The 24,383-nt window shown below is 37.7% G+C and overlaps 1 protein-coding gene across 2 annotated transcripts in view; it reads right to left on the bottom strand.

Moving 5' to 3' along the window:
• Positions 1-4,434: 4,434 nt before the first annotated feature.
• LOC149089634 (acetoacetyl-CoA synthetase-like) overlaps positions 4,435-24,383 on the bottom strand; it is a 42,208-nt gene continuing 22,259 nt past the window's right edge. Inside the window, exons 9-18 of one of the 2 annotated variants that reach the window (XM_089232204.1) lie at positions 23,798-23,951; positions 22,905-22,982; positions 13,980-14,169; positions 13,163-13,285; positions 12,678-12,791; positions 11,810-11,935; positions 10,173-10,242; positions 7,515-7,573; positions 6,037-6,239; positions 4,435-5,059 (exon numbers count right to left, since the gene is read on the bottom strand). In XM_089232204.1, the coding sequence (XP_089088330.1) occupies positions 4,925-5,059; positions 6,037-6,239; positions 7,515-7,573; positions 10,173-10,242; positions 11,810-11,935; positions 12,678-12,791; positions 13,163-13,285; positions 13,980-14,169; positions 22,905-22,982; positions 23,798-23,951 (1,252 nt within the window). In that variant the 3' untranslated portion in view covers positions 4,435-4,924. The remainder of the gene's footprint in view (positions 5,060-6,036; positions 6,240-7,514; positions 7,574-10,172; positions 10,243-11,809; positions 11,936-12,677; positions 12,792-13,162; positions 13,286-13,979; positions 14,170-22,904; positions 22,983-23,797; positions 23,952-24,383) is intronic. The other variant, XM_089232289.1, reaches the window with a different exon arrangement.

The following is a 24,383-nucleotide window of genomic DNA, read 5'->3' as shown; positions in this document are numbered from 1 at the left end:
CGAAACCCCCTCTCCCCCTCGATGCCGACGTAATACTTAAATGGCCCCTGAGCTCCTCGCAGTAAAATTATTCAGTCATTACACTTCACTCTCTTCACTTCTGAAATATAGATGGGGAAGGGGCGGATGTAGCACAGAAAAATCATACACAACACTAGATTACGCACTCAAGACTGTTAGGTACACACACACTTACACTTCCGGCGCAACTCACTAAGGTAGTAAATTGTCCATGGCGATAGACCTCAGTTGTGCTTGGTTTGAAAGAAAGAAAGAAAAAGTTATTTCCTCGCAAAGACCTACAAACAATACAAATATGTTATTCCATCATAACACATCGCTTACTTCACTTCTGAAATATAGATGGCAGCACTGAAAAATCAAACGCAACACTACATACGTACTCAGACTGTTAAGTACACACACACACGGTTACACTTCCGGCACAACTCACAGAGGTAGTAAATTGCCCATAGATGATGATAGACCTGAGCTGTGCTCGGTGTGAAAGAATAAAAGTTAGTTCCTCGAAGGCTTCATTAATTTTTTTTTAGCCCACAATGTCTGAGAGATTGAAGAACGATGTAGGCAAGGGTGCTCACAATTTAGGAGAGTGCGGGTCACTTCAATGGTTTGAAAACGTGTCCCGGACCACTTCATTAAGTGATCTGTTCTGAAACTGTACCGCATGTTATTCTAATATTCGAATTATATGTAAATGTGGTGCGGGTCACTTAAATTAACAGGAATACGCAACGGGCCTCTCGGTGATGGCCGCAGTAAACTGCACACTCAAGTGATTTGTTTAATGCTCCGCTCTTATTGTTTCCACTCGACTCGGTATATTTCTTGAAACTTGATGATCTATGCAAACTTCTTACTTCCGTCCATTGGTGTACGCAAGGGGGGGGGGGGTTCTAACCCCACCCCCAAGCCGAGATTATAGTGTTATTTTGCAGGACAAAACGTAACCCCCCCCCCCCATCCTTGAGAAAATTCTGCGTACGCCTATGCTTCCGTCACTACCTTAACTCTTTAATTTCTAAATTCAAAATTTTGCTATGTAATTTATCTAAAAATGTTATCACTGATACACATACACGTATGTAATTGCATACACAAAAAAGAAGCACATCTGCATTCAGCGCCGCAACGAGTAGGGGGGAGGAGCAGGCTACTAGACCAGCGGGGGCGCAAATTTTATTCTCAAACCTCTCCTTCAACATTACAGGGGCGCCAAAATGAGCACTTGCTCCGTGTGACCAAACATCTAGTTGCGGCCCTGTCTGCATTCACGAATATTTTTATTGGTACTATAAAATTTTTTTTTCATCCTATAACACAACATCTTTGTGAAATTTGCCCTGCTATATAGCCCGTGTTTCCTGAATTATAAACTGTACAATCTGGGATACATTTGGCTAATCAATAACAAATGAAATAACTATTAGACGATTCATATTTATAGTGAGTTTTATTAGATTTCCATGACTACACGCGTCTATTTGATTCTCATGGTTTCTGTTTTTGGCATCTCTTTGATGCTACAGCGACATCTGTGAATAAGAATTCTCACTACGTAACTTACTATAAAATACGTAAAAAATACTTATATTTAGAAAAAAAAACTCCATATAAATAATGTTATTAATGTCTTAAAGTGCAAAAATATGATTTTTTTGTAATTTTTTTTTTTTTGCTAACATATACCTGTTACTGTACCGTTAAAAAATATTGTTTTAAATATAAAAAAATGCACATAAATTAATGGATTTTGAGATGAAGCGATATCAAAAATTCCTTCTGAAACGGTTGGGAATTGAGGATGTAGCCGAGACAAATATGATAGAAATTCTAATGCCGGGATTACGCTATAAAAATTTGATAACAGCTCTTTTATAAAACTTAAAAAATCCAACCAATAAGTATATTGGTTACATTCGAACAAATGTAACCGATGATCTTATTGGTTTTATAAAGAACTTTTCTAAAACTTTTATAGTGTAATGCCGGCCTTAGATACAACTGATTGATGAGAAACGTTTGGTAACACATTACGCGATCAATTATTTTCTCAAATTTGTCGCGTAAGACGAAAACGCATAACGGGAGTTAAATTTAACATGGGAAAGATAGGGGCTGGGTTTTCGACCGTTCATGACGATGCCATGAGAAATTTAATCGAAAAAGCGGTTCCAATGAAACTGGAATTTTCATATTTGCGAGAAATATGCGGAATTCTCTGGCTTTGATACTAAAGTTTTTATAAGGAAACGAAAAATGCTGCTTGTTGGCCGAATCTCGACTGTTTCATTCAAAAGAGTTATCAGCCTATCGTGCGAGGCTGTTCAGGAAAGAAAACACCCACACTCACTAGAACGAATCAGAAGTAGTGAAGACACAAGTATTAATTTATTTCATTCTATATTGCCTAAATTCACGGGATTCATTTAGATATAAGTTTGGATAATTAATTCATTTAAAAAGGTTCCTTTGCTAATGCGTTCAATTCTTTTGATCCTTCAGAAGAAAACCCAGCCCCTGTCTTTCAATGTTAAATTTAACTCCCTTTACGCGTTTCCGTCTTACGCGACAATTTTGAGAAAATAATTAATTTAAAGTGAGACGCCTGTATTCTGCTATGGCACCCATGCTCTTCGAAATGGAGCAACGTGATATCGTGTCAATGTTGCGCAAGGTCCTGATGACTCCTACATCTTGCAGCTGGGCCACTGGGCTAGGATCACCGACGAGCCCCTTTATAGTGTGAAAAAAATTAGAAGAATAATCGTCCAGGGCTAGTGCCCTGCTCTTGTGGAGACGTTCGGATTCAGGTCCACGTTTTTACACAATTATCTCTTATAATTTCAAAGGTTACCTGCGTACGTGAGAGTAGAAACTGTGACAATACTCAATCCGCGTTTCAAGTGAGAATTTTTTCTTGGCTTTAACTGCATACTTGCCAATTATTACGGAATTCTGTTTTTTTTTTAGAAACTTTTTTGTTCAAGGATTTCTTTTAGCCTCTACCGTTGCTAGTTGATGCGAAGTACCGAGCACTGAGCTCTCGTCTTCGTCTTGGTTTCTCTACTTAGGTAGAGATATTAAATTTTAGCCTCTAGATATAGCCTTATTCTAGTCGCCTTACATTATCGTATTATTCTATGGAGTGAAAATGACTTCACACACAAGGACCGAATCTCCAAGAAACATCAAATTAATAACAAACTGACGTAAAATGGTGCGCACACACACACAGTTTGCACTAAGATAACTTATCACGGCCTAGAGTTCTTTTTGATAAATGAAGTTAAAATTTTACGCACAGATGGCGCTGTGAAACGAAAAAATTTATGTCTATATACATGTACATAAAATTAATTTTATGAGTCTGTGTGCATGTTCCCTATAAAAATCTATAATGTCGTATACTAATCTTTGCCAAATTCTGTGTGTTTAAAATAGGTTCCAACTTAAACGATAGGCTACTTTAAAAAATCGTCACAGTTGCGGGCCAAATGACGATAATTTAAATGACCGATAGGGCCAAAAAATTGTGCAGCAACAATGACTTTCGGAATGGATATTTTGATAAGGATGGCTCTCTCTCTCCCAAACAATAGTTTGTCACTTTTAATGCCAGTAAAATGTTATACGCCCTGTTTGCTCCCTGTTTTCAACCTGCTTTATAGACAGTAAATTTTATATAAAAAATGAAATTTTGGATGCTTTTGCTTTCAAATAATATAAGAGTTTAAGTTTTCTAATTTTTAAATGCATTTTATTCTTTCTAATTCAGATTCTTTATTTCTTACGGTTTTTATTTTGCGTTTTGCAGTTTTTAACTGAATAATTCGCCTGAACGCTATAAATTTGACTCCCATAAGATGGGAAGATTTTCTTCTTAAACTTCTATTTTGCGTTTTTTCCACTTCTTACTTTTGTTTATTGTTTGTTTGGTTGTTTTTCCACCACATAAATATAAAGATAAATTCACACACTCGCATTTTCAAACTTTTATTGGTACTATGGAATTCTTCGTGTGTAAAAATAATTTCCGTCGTATGTTTTTAAATTAGCACTTTTGATAAACTCGTAGTTCCTGAACATGATAGAAATTTTCGACGCATTTGACATCGATGACGGTCTCCGAGCTGTACGCTATGTTGTTAATTATCTTCTTGACGATTATCCCCATCTTTTTATCATTCATGTTGTGTTAGTTATACTCACAGGCGTACGCAGAATTTTCTCAAAGGGGAGGGGGGGTCGTTTTTTTCTGCAAAATATCCCTATAATCTCGGCTTAAGAGCCGAACCCCCCCCCCCTTTGCGTACGCCAATGGTTATACTATATGTAATACAAAGAAAGGAAGTTTCTTCCTTGAGCAGGGAAATCCATGAAAAAGTAATTGAGATAAAGAAAGTTTAATTTCATTCTTACATCTCTGACAAAAAAAAAGAAAAACGAAGTATGATAATGTGTATTTAAATTTCCTTAAAAGATTCATATCATCTAGAGATTATCGTGAACTTGAGAACCACCCTTAAGTGGTTCACAAAAATACAGTTTTTCTGAAAATCTTTTTAAAAAAATCAAGGGGTTTTCAAACTTTTCGACTGTATTGACACTCCCGGACTTTCGATATGTACACTCGCTTGAGTATTGCTTAAAAAACAAAAATCGTGAGTTAGTATTTTTAAAATTTCTATGAAATTTTCATATTATGAACCTTCCTAAGAAAAGTAAGTTGAATTATATTTTACTTTTTCCCACATCTTATGTTTTTTTAAATTTTCTTCCTGCTACACAACTAACAGTACACACACATTCGCATTAACAAACATTTATTAGTATTGTAAACTTCTCGTGCGTAAACAGAAACTTCGTTGTATTGTTCCAATTTATGATATTTTCAGCACTCTCAATAACCCCTTAACTCCGGTACATTGTAGAAATTTTCGAGGCATTCGACATTAATGACCGTCTCCGGGTTATACGCCATGTTGTTGATGATCTTCTTGACTATTATCTCCATCTTTTTACCAGTCATGTTATGCTAGTTAAAACAAAAATAACGAGAAAATTCTTAATTCACATAAGAAGTTCATTTGAACCAAAGTTATAATATAATAGCATCAGTATCTCATCAAAACATAGTATCGTCCATCTTATTCCAGAAACATGATTGTGTGCAAATTTTCAGTTTTTTTTTATCAGTTGATTGGAATCTATTATATAGCTACCTAAGTTTTACCAGAAACGCAAGAAACACATGTTGCAAAACGTTTTAGGAAAATGACCTCCATGGACTAACATGGGTAGAATAAACATTCAATCGTCATTTCCCGAGTTCTCTCCCCCACTCCCAAAGAATTTCCACATTCATGTTTCTGATATAAGGGAAAATATTTTAACAACGAAACAGATGAGATATTAAAGCAAGCAATGGATGATAGCAGGTATCGAAATACAGTAGAATCCGGACTATTCAGCCCAATATGGTGGAAGGATAGGCCGGATAATAGAAAAAAACGTATAGGCCGGAGTTCTATAAATGCTCACTGCCTACCCTCACCATATACCATCAAAAACACCATTTTAATACCAAAAACCGCTTCTATGTATATTTTGTGACCTCTTGGTGCAGGTCAGTACATAAATAAATCAGTCATACATAAATGTTAATGTAAATGTTTGTTATATGTACTGTACGATTTAAAAATTTATTACAGAAAAGGGATGTTCAGAAATGCAAATAGTTCTTGTTCATCATTTTTAATGCCATTTTTCGGCTGCATATAATCATTATCTTATGTAAAAATGAAAATTAACGAATTCCTCTGTAAACATCGCTAAATTGGCAACAAACTTGAAGTTTGGCGACAGCTCCGATGATTTGGTGACGTCATGGTGCCGAAACTAGGCAATACCTTCTAGAGCAGGCTCTGGAAAATATTGGACTAGGCCGGATAGTCGAGATTCTACTGTATTACTATATAATTCGTCAATTTCTGTGAGAATTACGAGACTTACGGGAATATCTTGGGTTTCGAGTATAATCTCAGGAATGTGATCTTTAGAGAGTTCTCTTTCGATGGCTCTCCGTATTCTCTCCACTAAATCCGGCGTGAAAAGTTGTCCGTGGCGCATCTTCAGGAATAGAACGGCCCTTTCGTCCCTTGTTTCGTTGTATTGTGAAACGCATATACTGTCCAGGACTTCCGGAAACGTATCCACTGTGTAAAATAGACATAGTATTAAAGATAGATTGTGTACATGAAATTAATTGATTCAGTGGAAATCATTAATCTACCTCAAAATATTATCACAGTTTGAAATTCAGCAACCACCTAGATAAATACACAAAAAGAGGAGATAAATAAGTTTGTGCACCTTAAGGGGTATCCGACTACGTTTAAACATCATTTGGGAAGAAAATATCGATTTTTATTTATTTATTTTTTATGGAATTCTTTGTGATTCGAAAACAGGTCTTGTTTTATACAAAAATTGCCGCGTTTTCAAGACAAATAAATTCAATTGGTCGAATGGTCGACGCGTTTCGGCTCTTCAATGGAGAGCCGTCATCAGGACCTCGTGGTCAGAATTCGCACGAATGAGTCGTGGAGGGGTCACTCGTGTCATTTTTGTGATAAGGTCTTGTTTTGTTTATATGACGCTTAGAACCGAAGTCACGTCCACTTCAGTGTTGGGTTTCCACATACATACTAGTCCTTGAATGAAAACTTTAAACGTATTTATGAAGAATACTATTTTTGACATTTTACTTGAGTGTGAAACATGTTTTCTGGAAATCTACTGACTTTATCGTTATAAAATTTCAATATGGTATTCTAACATAATTGGATTTTTAAACGGTTTTTTTTTACTAAAATATAATGTCTATCACATGTATTTGTCTAATTCATTGGTGTATGCAAAGGGGGAAGGGTTATATACCCCCCTCAAACCGAGTTTATAGCGTTGTTTTGCAGGAAAAAACGCACACCCCCCCCCCCCCCGAAAAATTCTGCGTACGCCTATGGTCTAATTACAGTGTTTTATACACACGATGTATTGAAGGAAATGTCAAAACAAAAGTTTCACTCGTACATCAACAGATTTGGGTGCAACTTATAAATTATACCAGCATACCATAAAATTCCTTAAATTTTGATACGAAACCTGCATCACCACTAGCTAAGTCTACTGTGAAAATAACAAAGCATTTAATTCGTAGAATTTTTTTGCAATCGTGTTTCGAATATTATATGAATTTTGCTTGAAATTTGACATAAAATTAATGCTTTCACAGAAAATGACATAGATAGTCCAAAATGTGTTATTGTTTTCACCAGTTTGAAGCACTTTCTATCAGAAAATGTTATTTAAGTTCACTCCAGTACCATTTTACAGAAAGGGGCTAAAAAAAAGGTAATCGGATATACATTAAATAAGCGATAAACGTCAATGACGCTTTTCCGAAGCGTCATCAAAAGTAAGAATCTTACCGACGTTGTATATTTCTGAGCTTCCGAATCTGGTACCTTTAGGCTTCAGAGTATCATCACTGCAAGTATAAGATATAACTGTAAGCAAGAATTTCTGGTAAAAACCCGTGTGTGTTCAATAAATTTCACTCTAAAAATTCGTTCGAATTGTGGTTAAATGCAGCTCAATATAGCATATTTCTGTATAAACTATTTGGGAAATTTTCCAACAAATAGTTTAGTCACTGCAAAGAGCCCAACCTATTTATTTTACGGACCAAATATGCAAGTAGGCTTCTGGACGCGGCCACGTTTAGAGCGCCCAGTGGCCTTTTCTGGACCAGTCAAATGTTAACTTCACAAAGAATATATAGGTAGTGACTGTGCCCCAAGATGATGATAAAATTCAGTGTGAAAAGAAAAGAAATGTTATGAATTTCTAAACAGATCCTGTGTGTGGTGGGCACTCTCGTTAATTTTACAATGGTGATAAATCATGGTTCTTGATGAAAAAACAACTCTATAAAGTGGAATTTACTTTTGGGTTGTTATGAGCGAGTCCGCTCCGCTCATAATTATTCGTAATTATTTGAATGAAAAGGTAATTAGTGAAAATTGTAAAAATTGTTAATACAGTATATCTAAATGGGTAATTGTTTAAGGATGTTTTGTATTTAAAAGATTATTTGGAAGGTGACTAGGTAACAAGTGTGGTATTAATTGAGGCTTGACTTTGGGTAGTTGTAAAGAACACGTGCAGGACGGCCACGAGTGATAAAAGATTATGTAAGAAAGGAAGAACGTGCTTTAGGCCAACTGCCGATGAAGCACAATTCATCTGGCAAGGTATGAAGCTATGAAATAAGAATGTAAGATGGAAAATGCATGAATAGTGGATGTCAATGTAAGATGGAAAATACATGAATAGTGGATGTCAATGTTAGATGGAAAATACATGAATAGTGGATGTCAATGTTAGATGGAAAATACGTGAATAGTGGATGTCAATGTTAGATGGAAAATACATGAATAGTGGATGTCAATGTTAGATGGAAAATACGTGAATAGTGGATGTCAATGTTAGATGGAAAATACATGAATAGTGGATGTCAATGTTAGATGGAAAATACATGAATAGTGGATGTCAATGTTAGATGGAAAATACATGAATAGTGGATGTCAATAGATTCTCTGAAAGAACCTTCACTGAAAAGAAGATGCAATTTGAACGCAACTTGAAAAGAAAGAGGGTATTGAAGAGTGAGAATATTAGAAAGAGATCGAATCGTCATGCATAGGTTACCCTATACACCCGTGTGAAAGTTGCGACTTTCACACGGGTGTATAACCGTCACCTGGCATGATCAAGGCTTGGTGACAGGAGAAAGGTGTTTTCTAAAATGCATGAATAGGAGCTGTCACGGAATGAGATTCGATTCTTGAGGCGTAGGTGTGGAGAAGTTATGGAGAGCGAGAATAATAAAATGTTAAAATTAATGAATAGTAAGAATATTGCTCACTCTTAGAAATAGATGTAAGAGAGGAAATATAAATACAAAGCGGCATTGCCCATTAGAGCACCTGTTCTTCTGATTGTAACGTGGGGGTCGCCTTAGGTATGGATATGAAGGTGACCGGTGCACGTAGGCGCTCTAAGTATTTAGGAACGGGCGAAATTTATTAGGGATGAATAGTACCGATCTTCTCCGTAATGGTCACGTGAAAGCCCAATTGAATTGCCCTTGCTTGATGCCTCAAATTAAAATGTAGCACGGAAAGAAAAATTACCAGACGGAGCAAATCCTGAGTTCTAAGGAGGAGCCGAAGAGGATGTAAAAATCAGGAGGCCCGAGGAAGAGGAGAGAGAGAATGATAGAAAGTGAGATGTAAGTTGGAAATGGGTTTGTGGATAGAGGACTTTGGTGAAGAGAGTTATGAGAGTTGAACATTGGTTTGGCGGAGAGAGAGAGTCAGACTCTATATATATATATATATAGTAGAAAGTAGCGGAATATGAAACGTCTGGAGTACCGTGTGTAAGTGCCGAGTGAAGGAAGTGCCGGAGTGTGCGGAAGCAGCAGCACCAAGGATCCAAGGATGTTAAGGAAATCACCAACGATGACCGGGATGAGTACACTTATCTACTTTTCCTGTGACCTGAATGTCCAGTAAACAATCAGGATGTTACATGTTCTCAGACGCATAAGGTAATACCTTGACTCACCGGTCGGGTATGGTAATATACATATTCTTAAATATGTATAGGATGAATCTTTCTTAAGGTTAATGATTGTAATTGATATTTATAAATTAAAGAAATTTTTTTTATACTTTAACTTGCCTCCGTCCGTTTTATCCCTGGGTTACGATAATTTTGTTTTTATATGTCTAACACAACGCAACTATACGATCGAATCTTGAGAATTAACAATTGATTTAATACTTAGTTAATTAACCCAAAAGTCATCCCGAACGGAGGGCTGACATGTTAGTCATAAGAAAAAAACTCTCTCTGAACAGCAATGCTTTTAAATTTAAAATATTGCATTATATTTGATGAAGAAACCATTCTTAGGATTAATGAATCAATATATTTTATTTACTTTTCAAAGATTATTATTGATTGTAACATTATTGATTACTAAATAGGAAACAACCTCACTTTTGATTTTCACTTACCTACGTCCATAAATAATGAAACCCCTTGTTATTGGATTAATTATACACAGATCTCCTGGGGCGAATACGCCTGCAATATCAAAAAAAAACCTAATTACCATCTTGTTTCCTGGATTACGTTACGTGAAAAGGAAGATTCTGAAATTATAAGGAATTATCAGAAGAAAAAATGAATAAATCTCATGATGGTTTCTACCCCTGTGAATTCATAACACTATGAATTAACAAAAAAAAAATACAAATTCTTCTCTGTTCCTCGTTACAAGTTTTCTCCGCCTGAGTAATTATGAATATTATGATAATTCCCCTCAAACTTGCTTTTGTGGTAACAGGATCAATATTAGTCAAGTGGCCATTTACCATTGGCTAATTGGGTAATTGGAATAGTGAAAATGAGAAAAGAAGAGGTTTTTCACACTAATAATCGTTTTAGAAACTTCAAATCACTTTCAAAATAGGTCATGTATCTAGACATTTCACAAGAAATAAAATTAGAGTTAAACTAAAACTTTAAATTTAAAAATAAAAGAGAATTGGGGCTTTTTTCCATATATACATATATTCCCATATAAACTTGATTTTCACGTTTTAGCTAGAAAATAATCTCATAAATAATATCTATGATATTTTCATTCGGTTCTACCTGATCCAGTCGAGAATTCACTGGTGATGGTGCGTTTTTGAGTAAGTGCCCATGCATTCTTTAAATTTGTCGATATGAGCGAGGAGGATGGGATGTGTCACTTGGCTAGAAATTGGGCGATGACGTATTTACTGGGGGGGGGGGGGCTTAGTGGGCTATAGCTCACTTGAGGAATAATTGTCCAAGGAAATTAGTAGAATGAGAGAAGGGCGGCAAAATTTGTATAACTCTCAATAAATCCACCTCTGCCCAGACAGCTAATGGCTAGGCAGATTGATTAAGAAATTGACCTAGAGGGCTTGCAAGCACGTGATTGAACAAAAGAGTGACTTGGAGCGTGAGCAAAAACAGTGACCTAGAGTGCGTACGAACAAGTGAATGACAAAAAAGAGTGACCTAGAAAGTGAAGCATGTCAATGACCAAAAGAGTGATCTAGAGCGTGTGCAAGCATGTGAGTGGCTTAAACAGTGTGTGATCATAGGAGTGACCAAAAGAGTGACTCTGAAACACAATTATACTTGCTGGAGTGGAGGGAGTACAAGCAGGTTATAGCACATGTGACGAATTCGAGGAAAGAGTAGTAAAAAAAATTATACTAGAATGGGAGAAGGGCTGTGCAAAATTCGTGTAGCTCACATGTGGGAAAAACCATAAATATACGCTTTTGATATTGGAAATCCCATTTTTGCACTGATTTTCCATGTTTTTGCACAAGCTCAAGAGGGTTTTGGATCCTGCGGTTACCTAGGAAACATGTGCAAACACATCTCAAGCTTCTTTTTCTCTCATCCTTTAGTTTTTTCGGAAGCTGTTTGTATATGACGGAAGACGTCACTCTCCCTTGTTGATACGACAGATACAGAAAACTGGCTAAATGAGGAGATATCGATGTTTCAGGAAAGGAAAATTCATCTATGTCACACATCAATAAAATTCATAGTGTCACTCCAATGACATTTTTATGTTAAGGATTAATTTTTCTTTTCTCTTTACCAGGAAATCTGCTGAAGTACGTTTCTTTGTATTTTGACTTGTCTTTATCACCCCATAGCCTCAATGGCAGCGACGGTGTTGGAGTTCGGACCACTAATTCACCGAGTTCACCCAAGATTGGCTTCCCTTGAAAAAAAAATATATTTTACAGTATATATATATACATTTTTCATTTTAAAACAAATAATTTGTAGCCACTTGAAATATGATATAAACGGTTTCAACACACAATATCCGATTAAGTGGGGTTTTCGATAATGTGGGGAACGTTTCAATTGCTGTCTAACACCGTTCGGCACGTCCGCGGTCTTATCACCACTGTGCTTAAACTGCAATAGCGATATAGCCTGGACGTGCTCGGTTCATTCTGTATTCTGTCTCACACCGTTAATATAATTTGTATGTTCAAAACTGATGAAAAGTATCGATATTAATAAAGCTTGTGGAATAAATCGGACATCAAAACGAAATGATAATTACAGTGTATTGAATCACATTGATCAAATACCAAGATTTTTACTTTTCATTACGGAATTTAGCGTCATTCATGGGCTTGATTTGGCAAAAAAAACACACACACACATATATACAAACTGTATATATACATTATATATTACGACGATTGATGTGTATTGATAGTTATGTGAATCATATAATTTTATTTTATAACAATTATATTGTAGAGATTTCTTACGTTCATTAGTTTATGTGAGAATCTTTTAAATATTGTTTCTCTATTGATGAATTTTGGTTCCAGAGGACATCATCCGATTAAGCAGTGCGACTGTATTTCAATTTGAACTGAACAGCGAATTCGGCAAATGTGAAAAAAATTTAGAAACACTGGTGAAGTGAGAAAGCTGCTCACCTTCATCATTGTAACAGCATACATCCATTCCTAATGAGGCGCACGTGATCTCTCCTCTGTGCAAAGGTAGAGTCTGTTCCAATATCATGCAAGCGCCCATCATCTCAGTCGATGCTGTAAGGTAAAAGGTGATCTAAAGCGCAATAAACTAACCACGATTTATCCCTGTGTTAATGAATAATCACTCTTATGTTGTCAATTATTACCCGACAAACATTCGAGTGACTTTATAACAAATTTTCCAAAAAAAAAGTTTAGCATAGATTGCCGTTCTTTCCAAAAATTCTTTGATTTCTCCAATCTTTCACGCGAAAAAGCTCACTTTTCATTTATTTATCTCAAATATACAAATCGCGGAACCAATCAGACAAGCTCTTCAAGCGTTCAATCGATCATTTCATTTCATACACACTAATCTCATGATTGTACTGTGTTAATCCGTCACTGCTTTGAGTAGTTTATATCAAAATGCGCGTCACACTCACCATAAACAGATCCAAATATAACGTTTGTCTTCAGTCTTTTGTAAACGAAGTCGTAATTTTGAGGTTTGACAACACTAGCACCAGATACGATTGTCTTCAAAGAGGAAAGATGGTGTTTCTCCGCTACAAATACCAAAGAGAAGAATCATGTAATCTCATGAAATACTTGTAAATTTCATTATTATATTACACCATATATCATTGCATATTAAAATATATCTTTCCATAAAGAGCAATTAGGCGTAAAACATTTGAAACTCCGGCATAATACAAATGGCAAAATAACCTGCCGAGTGGTTTGCTTCCGAACTCAGAAGACAGGTGGCAGCACTTAGTAGGCAATACAAAGTTCACGTTAGGTACAGAAACTTGCGCGGCATATTCCGACATGCACCAGTTCGTTAGAAGTGTGCCTGGGCCGCTAATTAAAAATTTTCATTATTATATACGCAAAGACACACACACACACACACACACACAATTGAATATTTTTTTACAAAAACATATGTAGACGCAGTTTAAAATATCGTGTGATCTGAATACTTTTTCTTAACAACAATTTTATACCCTCAATTTTCTTCCATATTGAAATTATCAATAAACAAGTTGTATGTCTGCTTTTTTAACGCGTAAAATGCAGAGTAAAGCATCTGAAATTCCACTGAGCACCAAGTGCGTAGCCCACTAAACAATTGAATGTCTAGTCGGCCGTGACCAAGTGTCAGCATAAATAACTACCGTGACTCTGATTTGCATACAATAATAAGAAATGCGGTTAGTTTTAATACGTAAAAGGTGTGTCCAAAATCATATTTACTCGGCAGATATCCTTTTTTCTCGAATTCGTCTAAGGTGCTTGGTGTCAGAAACAAGTTCGATATGCCGTATTCATCAACCATGTCCCATAGACAGGTCGGTGAGAGGTAGAAAGGAACGCCTTCGTAGACGACGATCGTTATCCCCAAGGACATCATCGAGCAAAATATGTTCCAAGAAGCCCAACCTGACTGCCAATGGGCGAAAATAAGATTTAAACTTTATCAAATTTATTCGATCATGTTCTCTCTGATATCAATTGTTATAAATTGAGGTAGTTTTTTAAATATAAACTACGCGCCATAAATTCTCATACTTTAGAATTTGAAAATGTAATTAGAAATTTTAGCGTAATTTTGTACCACTTTCGTTACTAATCGTCACTTGCTTTTTTGATCATGATAAAATTGAATTGTTTATTAAACATCCATATCATCGAAACCTACTCTATCCACCCGCTTCTATAACGTGACAATCTACACAGTGTGCATAGCAAACAGGGGATATGGTATTTTACAGGCGAACTGTTGATTCTAAAGGTATACTTCCAACTAGAAAAAGTTTCTAAACAACGTGTAGTACTCAGATATGTCATTCGTGTTTCGGTTGTTGTATATAATTATTAAAATTAAAACTCTTCATACAGCCCCCGTGTGCCTCAAAACCCAATTAGGAAGTTGTTGCTCTGTCTCTCCTGATACCATCAAAAAGCTACTATGTTTCTTAAGTGCAATATTCGCTGAGAGATTCGAATTCGAAAAAAGAGGAAATTTAGAAGAAAAAAAACCAGCTCTAAGTTCTGAAAAACTGTTTTACCCGCATTTATTTAACGCTGTTTTTTCCCAGATTTCCACAGTTTTTAATTCGAATGTCTCAGTGAATATTGTACTTAGAAACATGGAAATGTTTTCTTGGCATCAGGAGAGACAGAGCAACAACTTTCTAATTGGGTTTCGGGGCACACGGGGGCTGTATGAAAAAAAAGTTAATTTTTTTTATTTCAGTAACTACACAACCCCCCGAAACACGAATGACATATCTGAGTACTACACGTTGTTCGGAAAATTTTTCTAGTTGGAAGTATACCTTTAGAATCAACAGTTCGCCGTTAAAATGCCATATCTCCTGTTCGCTATGCATCTTGTATATACAAGGGTGGATACTATCGACCGCCCAATAATTACACTCATGATTCCTTGTAAAAAAACTAATGTGCAAGAGTTTTTTCAGTTTTTTCATTTGATCAATAATTATGGAATTATAACGCATTTTGAAAATTGATGACGTCATTTTCGAATTCTGCCAAATTCACCGAAGGTGCACCAAACGTATAACTTATCGTTTCTGAGCTGATAGCATAAAACTATATAACCCTGAGAGTAATCAAGAAAGCTAAACCTGAGCGAACAAGTTCTTTTTTCTCCTTTCCCCCCCCCCCCTTCAAATTTGACTTGACAGTGAAGAAAAAGAAATTATCACATTTTAGCAAAAAAAAGTGTTAATTTTGGCAAAACAATTTTCCCAATGAATCTCGTTTGTCTTGTTCTTTACAAATCTGGTGATAAATTTGCCAATTTGCGGGTTGAAGGGGTAACATGTGATAACAAGGTTAGCATCCTTCTACACGAAGAGGGGAAAGTGCCAATCGTGAAAGAAAATAACTGAACTTGGCTTCTAACGGATTGGGGGGGGGGGGGGGATTTTATCTTTATTGGAGCAAGAACCAATTAGGTCAAACCATAGACGGAGATAGACTTGGAAGTCTGTGGGGGGGCACGATGATGATGATGTCAATTCACATATGCATATATACGTTAGATCAGTCAATTTCACCTTTGACGCCCCCCCCCCCGTATCTCCGCCCATGGGTCAAACTGCACCAAAGCAAATAATAAATTGAAAGTAAGAAAAAACTTTTCCTTGTCTTGTCAAGAGTAAAACTACGCACGGCTTTTAGTGGGGTTGAATATTTCATTTCAGGGGCGCGGTAGCCCGGTCGATAAGATGCTCGCCTAAAGTACCAAAGGATGTTTAGAGGTGTCGCGAGTTCGATACCCGGTTCGTCCTTGTCAGAAAACTTTCCTGACACAGGGGTACAACAAAAAACGGCGACTTGACCGCAGCAAAAAGTTGCTACAGCAGGGAGTCCCCCATCGAGGGGTTAGCGCACCAACCTCTCGATGAGTATAAAAAACAAGCCTGCCGTTCGGAATCGGCAATAAATTGTAGGTCCCGGTCTAATTAGCCCTCGTGTGCAGAAAATGACCGTAGTGCGACAAAAATGATCAAAATGATCAAATATTTCATTTCATTTCAAATTAGCAGCAACCCGCTGCATGGGGGAAATGTTTTTTCGTTGGAAGTTTGGCACACGTAACTGATCGTTAGAAAACTGACCCATCACAAAATTTCAAAACGTTATAACTCCTTTAACCACTTCACGTGCAGGTTTTTGGCAACAAATTCGTATTATCTCTATCTGACGAATCAGTGATAAATCTGGGAACATCGTCCTAATCTAACCGCACTTTAGAAAAAGGAAGGGGAGAGAAGGAGAAAGTACAATAGATAATCCTCTTTTCACCCTCACCCTACGGCCGAACACATACTGGGGATGTGAGCGGAGAGGTACGAAATAGCGGCGAAAACAAATGTACTGTTTTGTTCTGCGCCTCACATACTCGGGCAGCGAGACGAGAAGGAGAAAGAGGCGGCTCAAGAGGTACGCGACTCTTTCAAGCCGGTTTGTTTTCATCGCGAGGTAAAATCAGACGCTATTTGGGGATTGGTCAGTTTTCTCCCCTTTTTTTTTTCCTCACTCTCTTGGAAAAAAAAGAGAACTTCTGAGGGGGGGATCATCATCATCACACCATTTGGTTTGGGGGGAGTGCTACGGATTTTTTTTCACTTTTGGCGCTCTCTCTTCTTTTCGATTCCCATTTTTTGTGCTTAATTTAAATCCTAATTAATTTTGTCCTTAATTTTGATCCTTAATTTTGTATCCTAATTTAAAAGTTTGACGATTGTTGTGGTAGCATTTTACGGATTAATTCCCCCCGTCATTTTTTTAGACGTGAATATTTTTAAAAATTTTACTGGGACTAACGAGATAGATATTTCGCAAATTTCCGCCCATCCCATTGCGCTTTTTGCATGGAAAACTACACTATGTGCAAGAGAACTAACTTCCTTCTGATGAACGGACAGTGCTGCAACTAGGGGGTGGGGTTGGTCTGGTTTCCTGGGCGTAGTATCAGGAGGGGCGCAAATTCCATCCTTCAAATTTCATCTTTTCAATTGTCTCTGAATAGCTTTTAATAAGAAACGTACTGCCATGGGACGTAGGCACCAAAACATGGCGGGGGGGGGGGGGCTATTTCAACCCCCCCCCCCCCAATAAATTTTGTGTTGGGGGGCTGAGAACCCCCTTCCCCAATTAATGAATGAATAAAGCGGGGCACTGCATCCTTCTACATACGGGCTCGAGGCTCGTCACGGGACGACTGGAAACTTTCAGCCCTCTCAATGTTTTTTCATGCCCACGCCTTTGCTCTGGGCTGCAAAATGTAAAGGGTGGCAAATTTCTGTCGGAAACTGGAAAACCACTATAAAATCATAAGTTATATATCACTATACATCATTATGCAGTCGCTGGGGCGGAAAAAACCTGTCCTCCCCACAAACACATCAAAAATCTTTTAGAAAGAAAACTTTATCTATGTACTGTCTACACCAGCGGTTCTCAACCAGTGCTCCACGTGCACTGGTTGAGGGTGCTCCTCAACCATTAAAGTAAAGTGAATCAGTAAATTTTATGACCAAATGAAAAAAAAAAACGTGGCGTACGGGGCTCCGTCGTAGAAATTATATTCTAAAAAGGGCTCCGTGACGCAGAAAAAAGGTTGAGAATTGCTGGTCGACATTAATTTTCTACTCAATACTGAACATGTTCTTAGAATTTCAACGAAAATTTGTAGAGATTTTTCCAGGAACGTCATTTCAACGTTTTCCAGGGAAGAGGGCAGGCAAAGAACATGAACTCAATTTATGTATATCTACTCTATAATATAAAATCACAAACTCGAAAAGGGCCTGTTTCTAAGCAACCGAAATTAGTGACGATTTTATGTTACGGAAGTGAGTGACGTTTTTTGAGTGATGGAAATCGGTTACGATTTTAGGTCAAGTATTCATTTAACTCTAGCATATTCGGGACCCATTTAACCCATCGGGACCAAGTTACGTGCATGTACTGAGAGGCTCCCACATCCTACAGCAGGGCCCCTAGACTGGAATAGATGGCGAGCCCCCAAACCAGCTTTTCGGGGGCCCTCTGTGGTTAATTTATAGTGTGAAAAATCAAAAAGTGATAAGAATCGTTCCGGCCCCTGTCAGCCCTGCCCTTGTGGGGGAAGGGGGGGGGGGATCATGCTGAGAGGTATGTATATGTATCATATACATATAACACCAGTGCTCCCAACACACAGGGTCGGGGTACCCGGGGGGATTGCACATATACCTTAATGGGGAAGTTAAAAGGTTTGATTTCCAGGGCCCTTGATGGATCTCGTTGTTTTCTTGCTGCTTTAACATTGAAAAATTTGTGATAGCGGAAGCTCAAGCTATATCCAGTCTGGGGACCCCATAAAATTTGCGAATTCGGTCACGGGTAATTGAGGGGGGGGGGGGCTGGAATTTATTCGTTGGTAAAATGAATACAAATGAACATTTGCCGTGGTACTCACAGGGGGGGATGTCGGATATTGGGTCCCTGCTGCTGAATGGGGGCCCTGGATTTCATTCGTTGTAAAATTGATAAAAATTTAAAATTTTCGTAGCTCCTCACCGGGGAGATGTCCGACAAATCTCCAGGTCGGGGCCCCATGGAAATGTTGACAAGTTTCATTTTGGGTGTCCCTTGATGAATCTCATTGATTTTTGTTGTTTAACAATGTAAAATTTGCAACACATCGGTAGCCCGAGATAAATCCAGTCTGGGCCCCACTAAAATTCAGCGAATTGGAGTCTGGGGACCCCCATGGGCAAGTTTTCTGGGGGTACTTGATGAATCACATTTGTTTTTTGTTGCTTTCTTATTATAAAATTCGCTTCTTCAGTAAGCTGGTGCTTTCACATGTCCCTTTCCATAGTACGCTGATGAAGTGGGACGAAATAAACAAGATATGTTGTGATGAGAAAAGGGGGGTGGGGGTTGGTTGCCAAAGGTGACAGGGGGGGGGGGCAGAGCCCCCTAGTATATATATATATTTGTATGTATATATACCATTTTTAGTGTATTTTCCAAAGCCCCCCCCCCCCTCCCTCGAATGACGGCCCCGTATTTGTCAACACGTTGATGGATTAGCAGGGGTTCTCAAACTGTGCGCGCCAACCTTTGTCCGGGGTGCAGTTTCGCAGTGGTCTTGACAAAGGTTTTTCAAAGAAATGCTTTTCTTACAACTGCTCTTCACGTAGACGTACGCAGAATTTTCTCGGGGGGTGGGGGTTCAGATTTGTTTTTCCTTCTGGGGGGGTTTACGTTTTTTCCGGCAAAATAACACTATAATCTTGGCTTAAGGGGGGGAGTGTTAGAACCCCAAATCCCCCCTTTGCGTACGCCAATGGCTCTTCATAAGAGAAATGGGCGGCGCGGGTGGAAAATGTTTGAGATTGAGAACCCGTTTTTAGGAAAACGGATAAATATTGTCGAAACACGGTTTCTGTTTTTTTTCTCTTTTATTTTATTGTACTGAATATCTGTTATTTCCGTGGATTTGAATTGGAATGTCGTGTGTTATGAAAGAGGCACAAGATTTTTTCTGATGCAAATAATGAACATCTCACACGCAATACATATTTCTGTATTTCTTAAAAAATCGAAACCAGTTGATTGCAGCATCCGTGCGTTCATTGAAATTGGTTATGCACAGAACATGGCGGTTATAAGCAGTGCCGTCGTAAGGCATGAGCCCACCAGGGCAAGGACCGTGGGACCTAAAGATAAAAAAGGCTTCACAAAAGTGAGATGTGGTTGAGATTTTCGGGAATTTGCCTGGTAGGGCCTCAGAAAAATCATTTGGCCCTTGGGCCCATGATGCTCTTAAGACGGCCCTGCATATAGGAGGAATCTGTAATTCTGGGATTTCATAAATAATGGATCCACACTGATCATTTGTGCTTAACGACCACGTATACATTTATCGCTAATAACAATCATTTTCATAATGATACGGTGGCCATAAAAAAATTACGGTTTCATCATCGAGGGGTGTATGGATAACTTCTCACTTCATCTCATTAACGGTGATATTTTGTTTAGAAAGTATCGAAATTATCTTCTGCGGATTATAGGCATGTATTTTTATTCAGTGTCTAACTAATTCTGTTGTCTCTATCTTGATTGAAGTGTAATTATTTAAATCGTTATGCAATAATATTATAATATAATAACATTATGCAATAATAATATTCGAAACAACGGTTTGATACAAGAAGTCATTAAAAACATATATAAACAGGACTTGTAGTCTTTTGAGGATTAACGCGTTTATTGCAGCGCTTCTCAACCTTTTTTGACCCACGGAGCCCTTTTCCGGTATGTAATTTCTATGGCGGAGCCCCAGACGCCTATTTTTTTTATTTATTCATCAAAGTTTCTGACTTATTTTTATTATTCAAAAATATTAATTATTTTTTTCAAATTTACTGGTTTTTTTTATTTATTTTCCTCGAGTGGCCACGGAACCCCTGGGAGTTTGCACGGAGCCCTAAGGGATCTGCGGGGCACTGGTTGAGAACCGCTGGTTTATCGGAATCCTCCAATATTGCCAAACTGATTGATTTGGCATGAACAGGCTGGTAGGGTTACTAGTTGGCGAGATGTCACTTTTCCCGCTCAAAGGCTTCTCTTCTTTACCCTTCGGAACGCCTGCGGTCATTTTCGCTCTCTCCGCCTCGTCAGTATGTGAGGGGACATCGAGATAAGCATCGATGTATTTTCTCTTTTGAAATCGCTCTCTTTGTCGTCTCCCCAGTATGTGTTCGGACTACGAGTTCTCTTTCGCTCTCAGAGGTACATAGTGGAAAGATACATTATATGTGTGAGAAAAAAAATCATTAACAGTAGTATAGAGAGAAAGAGGGGGGAGAAATAGCAATTTCCGTAGATAGGATTACTATAAAGCTTTGATATGGTAAAGAAAGAGGAAAGACACCACAGAGAACTTGTTTTAATTTATTTCAATGGCGTTTGGACGTAATATTACGTCCATGATCTTAAAGGGGTTAATAGTCGTCTGATCCTCAAATGAAAAACAGTTTTTCCCAGTTTTACGTGTGTAATTATTGTGTTGTCGATAGTATCCACCCTGTATAAAATAACATGTCCTGACTGACAGATTCATCATTGCCGAGCCAAAACCGCTGAAGTTATAAATATAAAATTTTGTCAGTAGTTTCGTTTCATAATTTAGGGACTGACTAAGAATGGATTTTTCATAACTCAACCCCCTAAATTAGTTTTTAAGGGAAATTTTCCTTAGGGGAAAATTTTCCTTTTCTTTAGGGGAAATTTTCAGATTGCCAAATCCACGCGTGTAAAGTCGCGGGTAAAAGCTGTTGTCCTATATAATAATTTCGGTTGTTTCCGTAGAGATGGAAGGGTCTTCGGGCATTGATTGCGACCAGAGTCTTCAAATAAGAGTTTACCACAGCCGTATTTGGTTGCATATAAATCCGCGAAAGTTTATAATCCGACTTTATCACAATTTTGTTCTCGAATTATCAAAATTTATTAATAAGGAAATCTTACTATCATAATTTGATGTTCGCTTCCTGCCCTGAAAATCTTGGTTGGATAGAAGGGGCTGCTAGTCACGTTTTTCTAGAAAAAATGTCGACTTTTGTACTCCGACTTTTATAATTACCGGCTGTGAATCTTCAAACGATGACAATTATGGCGTTAGCGATGGTATAATTCTCCCAGCTTTGACATTTTCTGCGTTTGAATCTCCTTCGATTGCCAGTGCATTAACCTCCATTGCGTAACGCAGTGACTCTCAAACTTTTGTCACCCGCGGCTTCTTTGCCCTATTCATGGTTCACCTGCGGCTACCCAGAGAATAGTTTAGCAGATATTTTAACTCATAAACGAACCATTTTAAAACATAAATGGGTACACAAATCAATATCTCTAACACCTCACGATGAACACTTTGAGATATCATGGCGTAAGGGGCCATTCAAGTATCAAGTCAGCAGATTTATATAGAAATTTTTTACCTTCCCCCCCCCCCGTCAGCAAAATCAGCAAAACACCCCATCCCTTCGAACTTAAGATCCCCCCTTCCCATCAAAAGTTAGCAAATCGGAACCCCCCTCCCCCACGTTGCTGACGTAATACTTGAATGACCCCTAATGTGTTAAAACAGCCTATAAAAAATGTTCATGTTCCCTCTGATCAAGGGGCTGAGTGATAGGTGTTGGGTTAGAAGGTACATAAGTAGATTGGCATGTGTCATTAGGTTTGAATCCATCGACATCTGGATGTCCATTATCCAGTGAGCCGAAATAATTACGGGGAAAAGACCATGAAAACGAAACCCATGGAGAAATCGGGATCTAACGTTTGCAAACTTTAACGTTAGATAGCGCTGTGACGCATCGCAAAATACAATAACTAATATGAATCCGTTTTCGGCAGGTTTTTTTTTACAGTGATTGGCATAAACAAACGAAGAAAAATTGGTTTCAAATAGTTAATAATATACTTCAATATTAATTGTTAATTTTTGATGAAATTATTTCATTATTATTAATTGGAGATGGTAACTTAACTGCATTGAAACAAAACTCTCTTCGTATTGATTATATATATATATATATAAATGAATTACCAGAATTACATTGAGTAAAATATTATGCATACTGGTGACGTGGAGAGCCAGCAGCTGTCTCTGGTTGAATCAGAGTGCAATTGGAAATCTCTGACTATAGACACGAGACCCTGAAGGAAATTTAAAAAAATATATAGAGGGTGATTCGGAAAAACATCGGCAAACTGAATTGGCAATTCAAGCATACAATAACAATCCAAAATCACATAGGATCATTGGTGCGCAAACGCCATCCGTAGCCGCTACAGGGAGTTGTAGCGTCACCAACTTTCAAAGCAATCCCGAACTCAGCAAACACGAAGTCGAAATTCTAATCCAACATGAATACGTTAGGAGGGGTCACACATGCACTCAGAACATACATTCCATCATGTGCCGATTCGTTAGAAATCCCGCATGGACTGCATGCTTGCTGCTACTACTACCGTGCATGCACCTCGTTCACATTCCTCTGCGAAATTTCTAACGAATCGGTACATGCCAGAATGTGTGTTTTGCGTGTATGTGTGGGGCTTCTAATGTATGTTTTTTTTTCAGAAATGCGACTTCATGCTTGTGCTAAGTTCGGGATTGCTTTAAAAGTTTGTGACGCTACAACTCCCTGTAGCGGCTACGGATGGCGTTTGCGCACCCATGTTCCTATCTGATTTTAGATTTGGAGATGTTGTTTTTGTGGCCCGAAATATACTGAGAAATTTAATTTTCTGGATGTTATGCCGAAACGAATATTTGGAAAGAAAAATGGTTTGTCTCCTCCGGGAATTTCGGATTGTTGTCGTATGCCTGAATATTACCCTTTCAGTTTGGCGATGTTTTTCTGAATCCCCCGTATATATATACATACAATAATGGTAATGGAAGAAACTTTATTGTAGGATTTCTTCAAAAATATGTCCATATTATTATGTAGTTAATTGGATTTTACCCCAGATCCATGGACCAATGCTTTTGGTGTCCCAGTTGTCCCGGATGTATAACTTATGTATACAGGGTGGTCGAAAGACACTTGTTCGAATTTCAAATCAGGAACGGACCCATCACTATTCAGACCAGATGCCAGAAATTCATCGAGGAAGCAGCTGCGAGAGGCATAAACAATATAAACTTATTGGCCATTGTTATCACTTCCATTTGCATTCAAACTTGATTCAAGAGTAAAACGAAAATATTTCACATAACAGTTCGAGGAATTTGATTTCGAATTATGTAATTTAAAATAGAAGGGGGAGGGTTGTGTACAATAAACTTCAGTCGTGAGATGAATCTTTCAAAGATACATATCTATATAATATTAATTAAAAACGACGTCCATGAGATAAAATATTGATTCAGAAAGTCATGTGTCACCAGAATACGAGATAGTGTAAATAGCCAGACTGAATTGAAATCCAATAGCAAATGTTTGGAATTAGTATTTTTCACAAGGGTAAGATTCTATAAAATGTTTAAACTTTCGAAACGTGGTGTAATAATCGTTATTGGAAGCTTAAAAGTTTTAATTTTCCGTATAA

The sequence above is a fragment of the Pholcus phalangioides genome, unplaced genomic scaffold (genome assembly GCF_987345545.1).
Source record: "Pholcus phalangioides strain wild (caught in Gottingen) unplaced genomic scaffold, Ppha-v1.0 ptg000001l_1, whole genome shotgun sequence".
NCBI classification, from domain to species: Eukaryota; Metazoa; Arthropoda; class Arachnida; order Araneae; family Pholcidae; genus Pholcus; species Pholcus phalangioides.
This window is presented reverse-complemented; position numbering and strand designations above follow the sequence as displayed.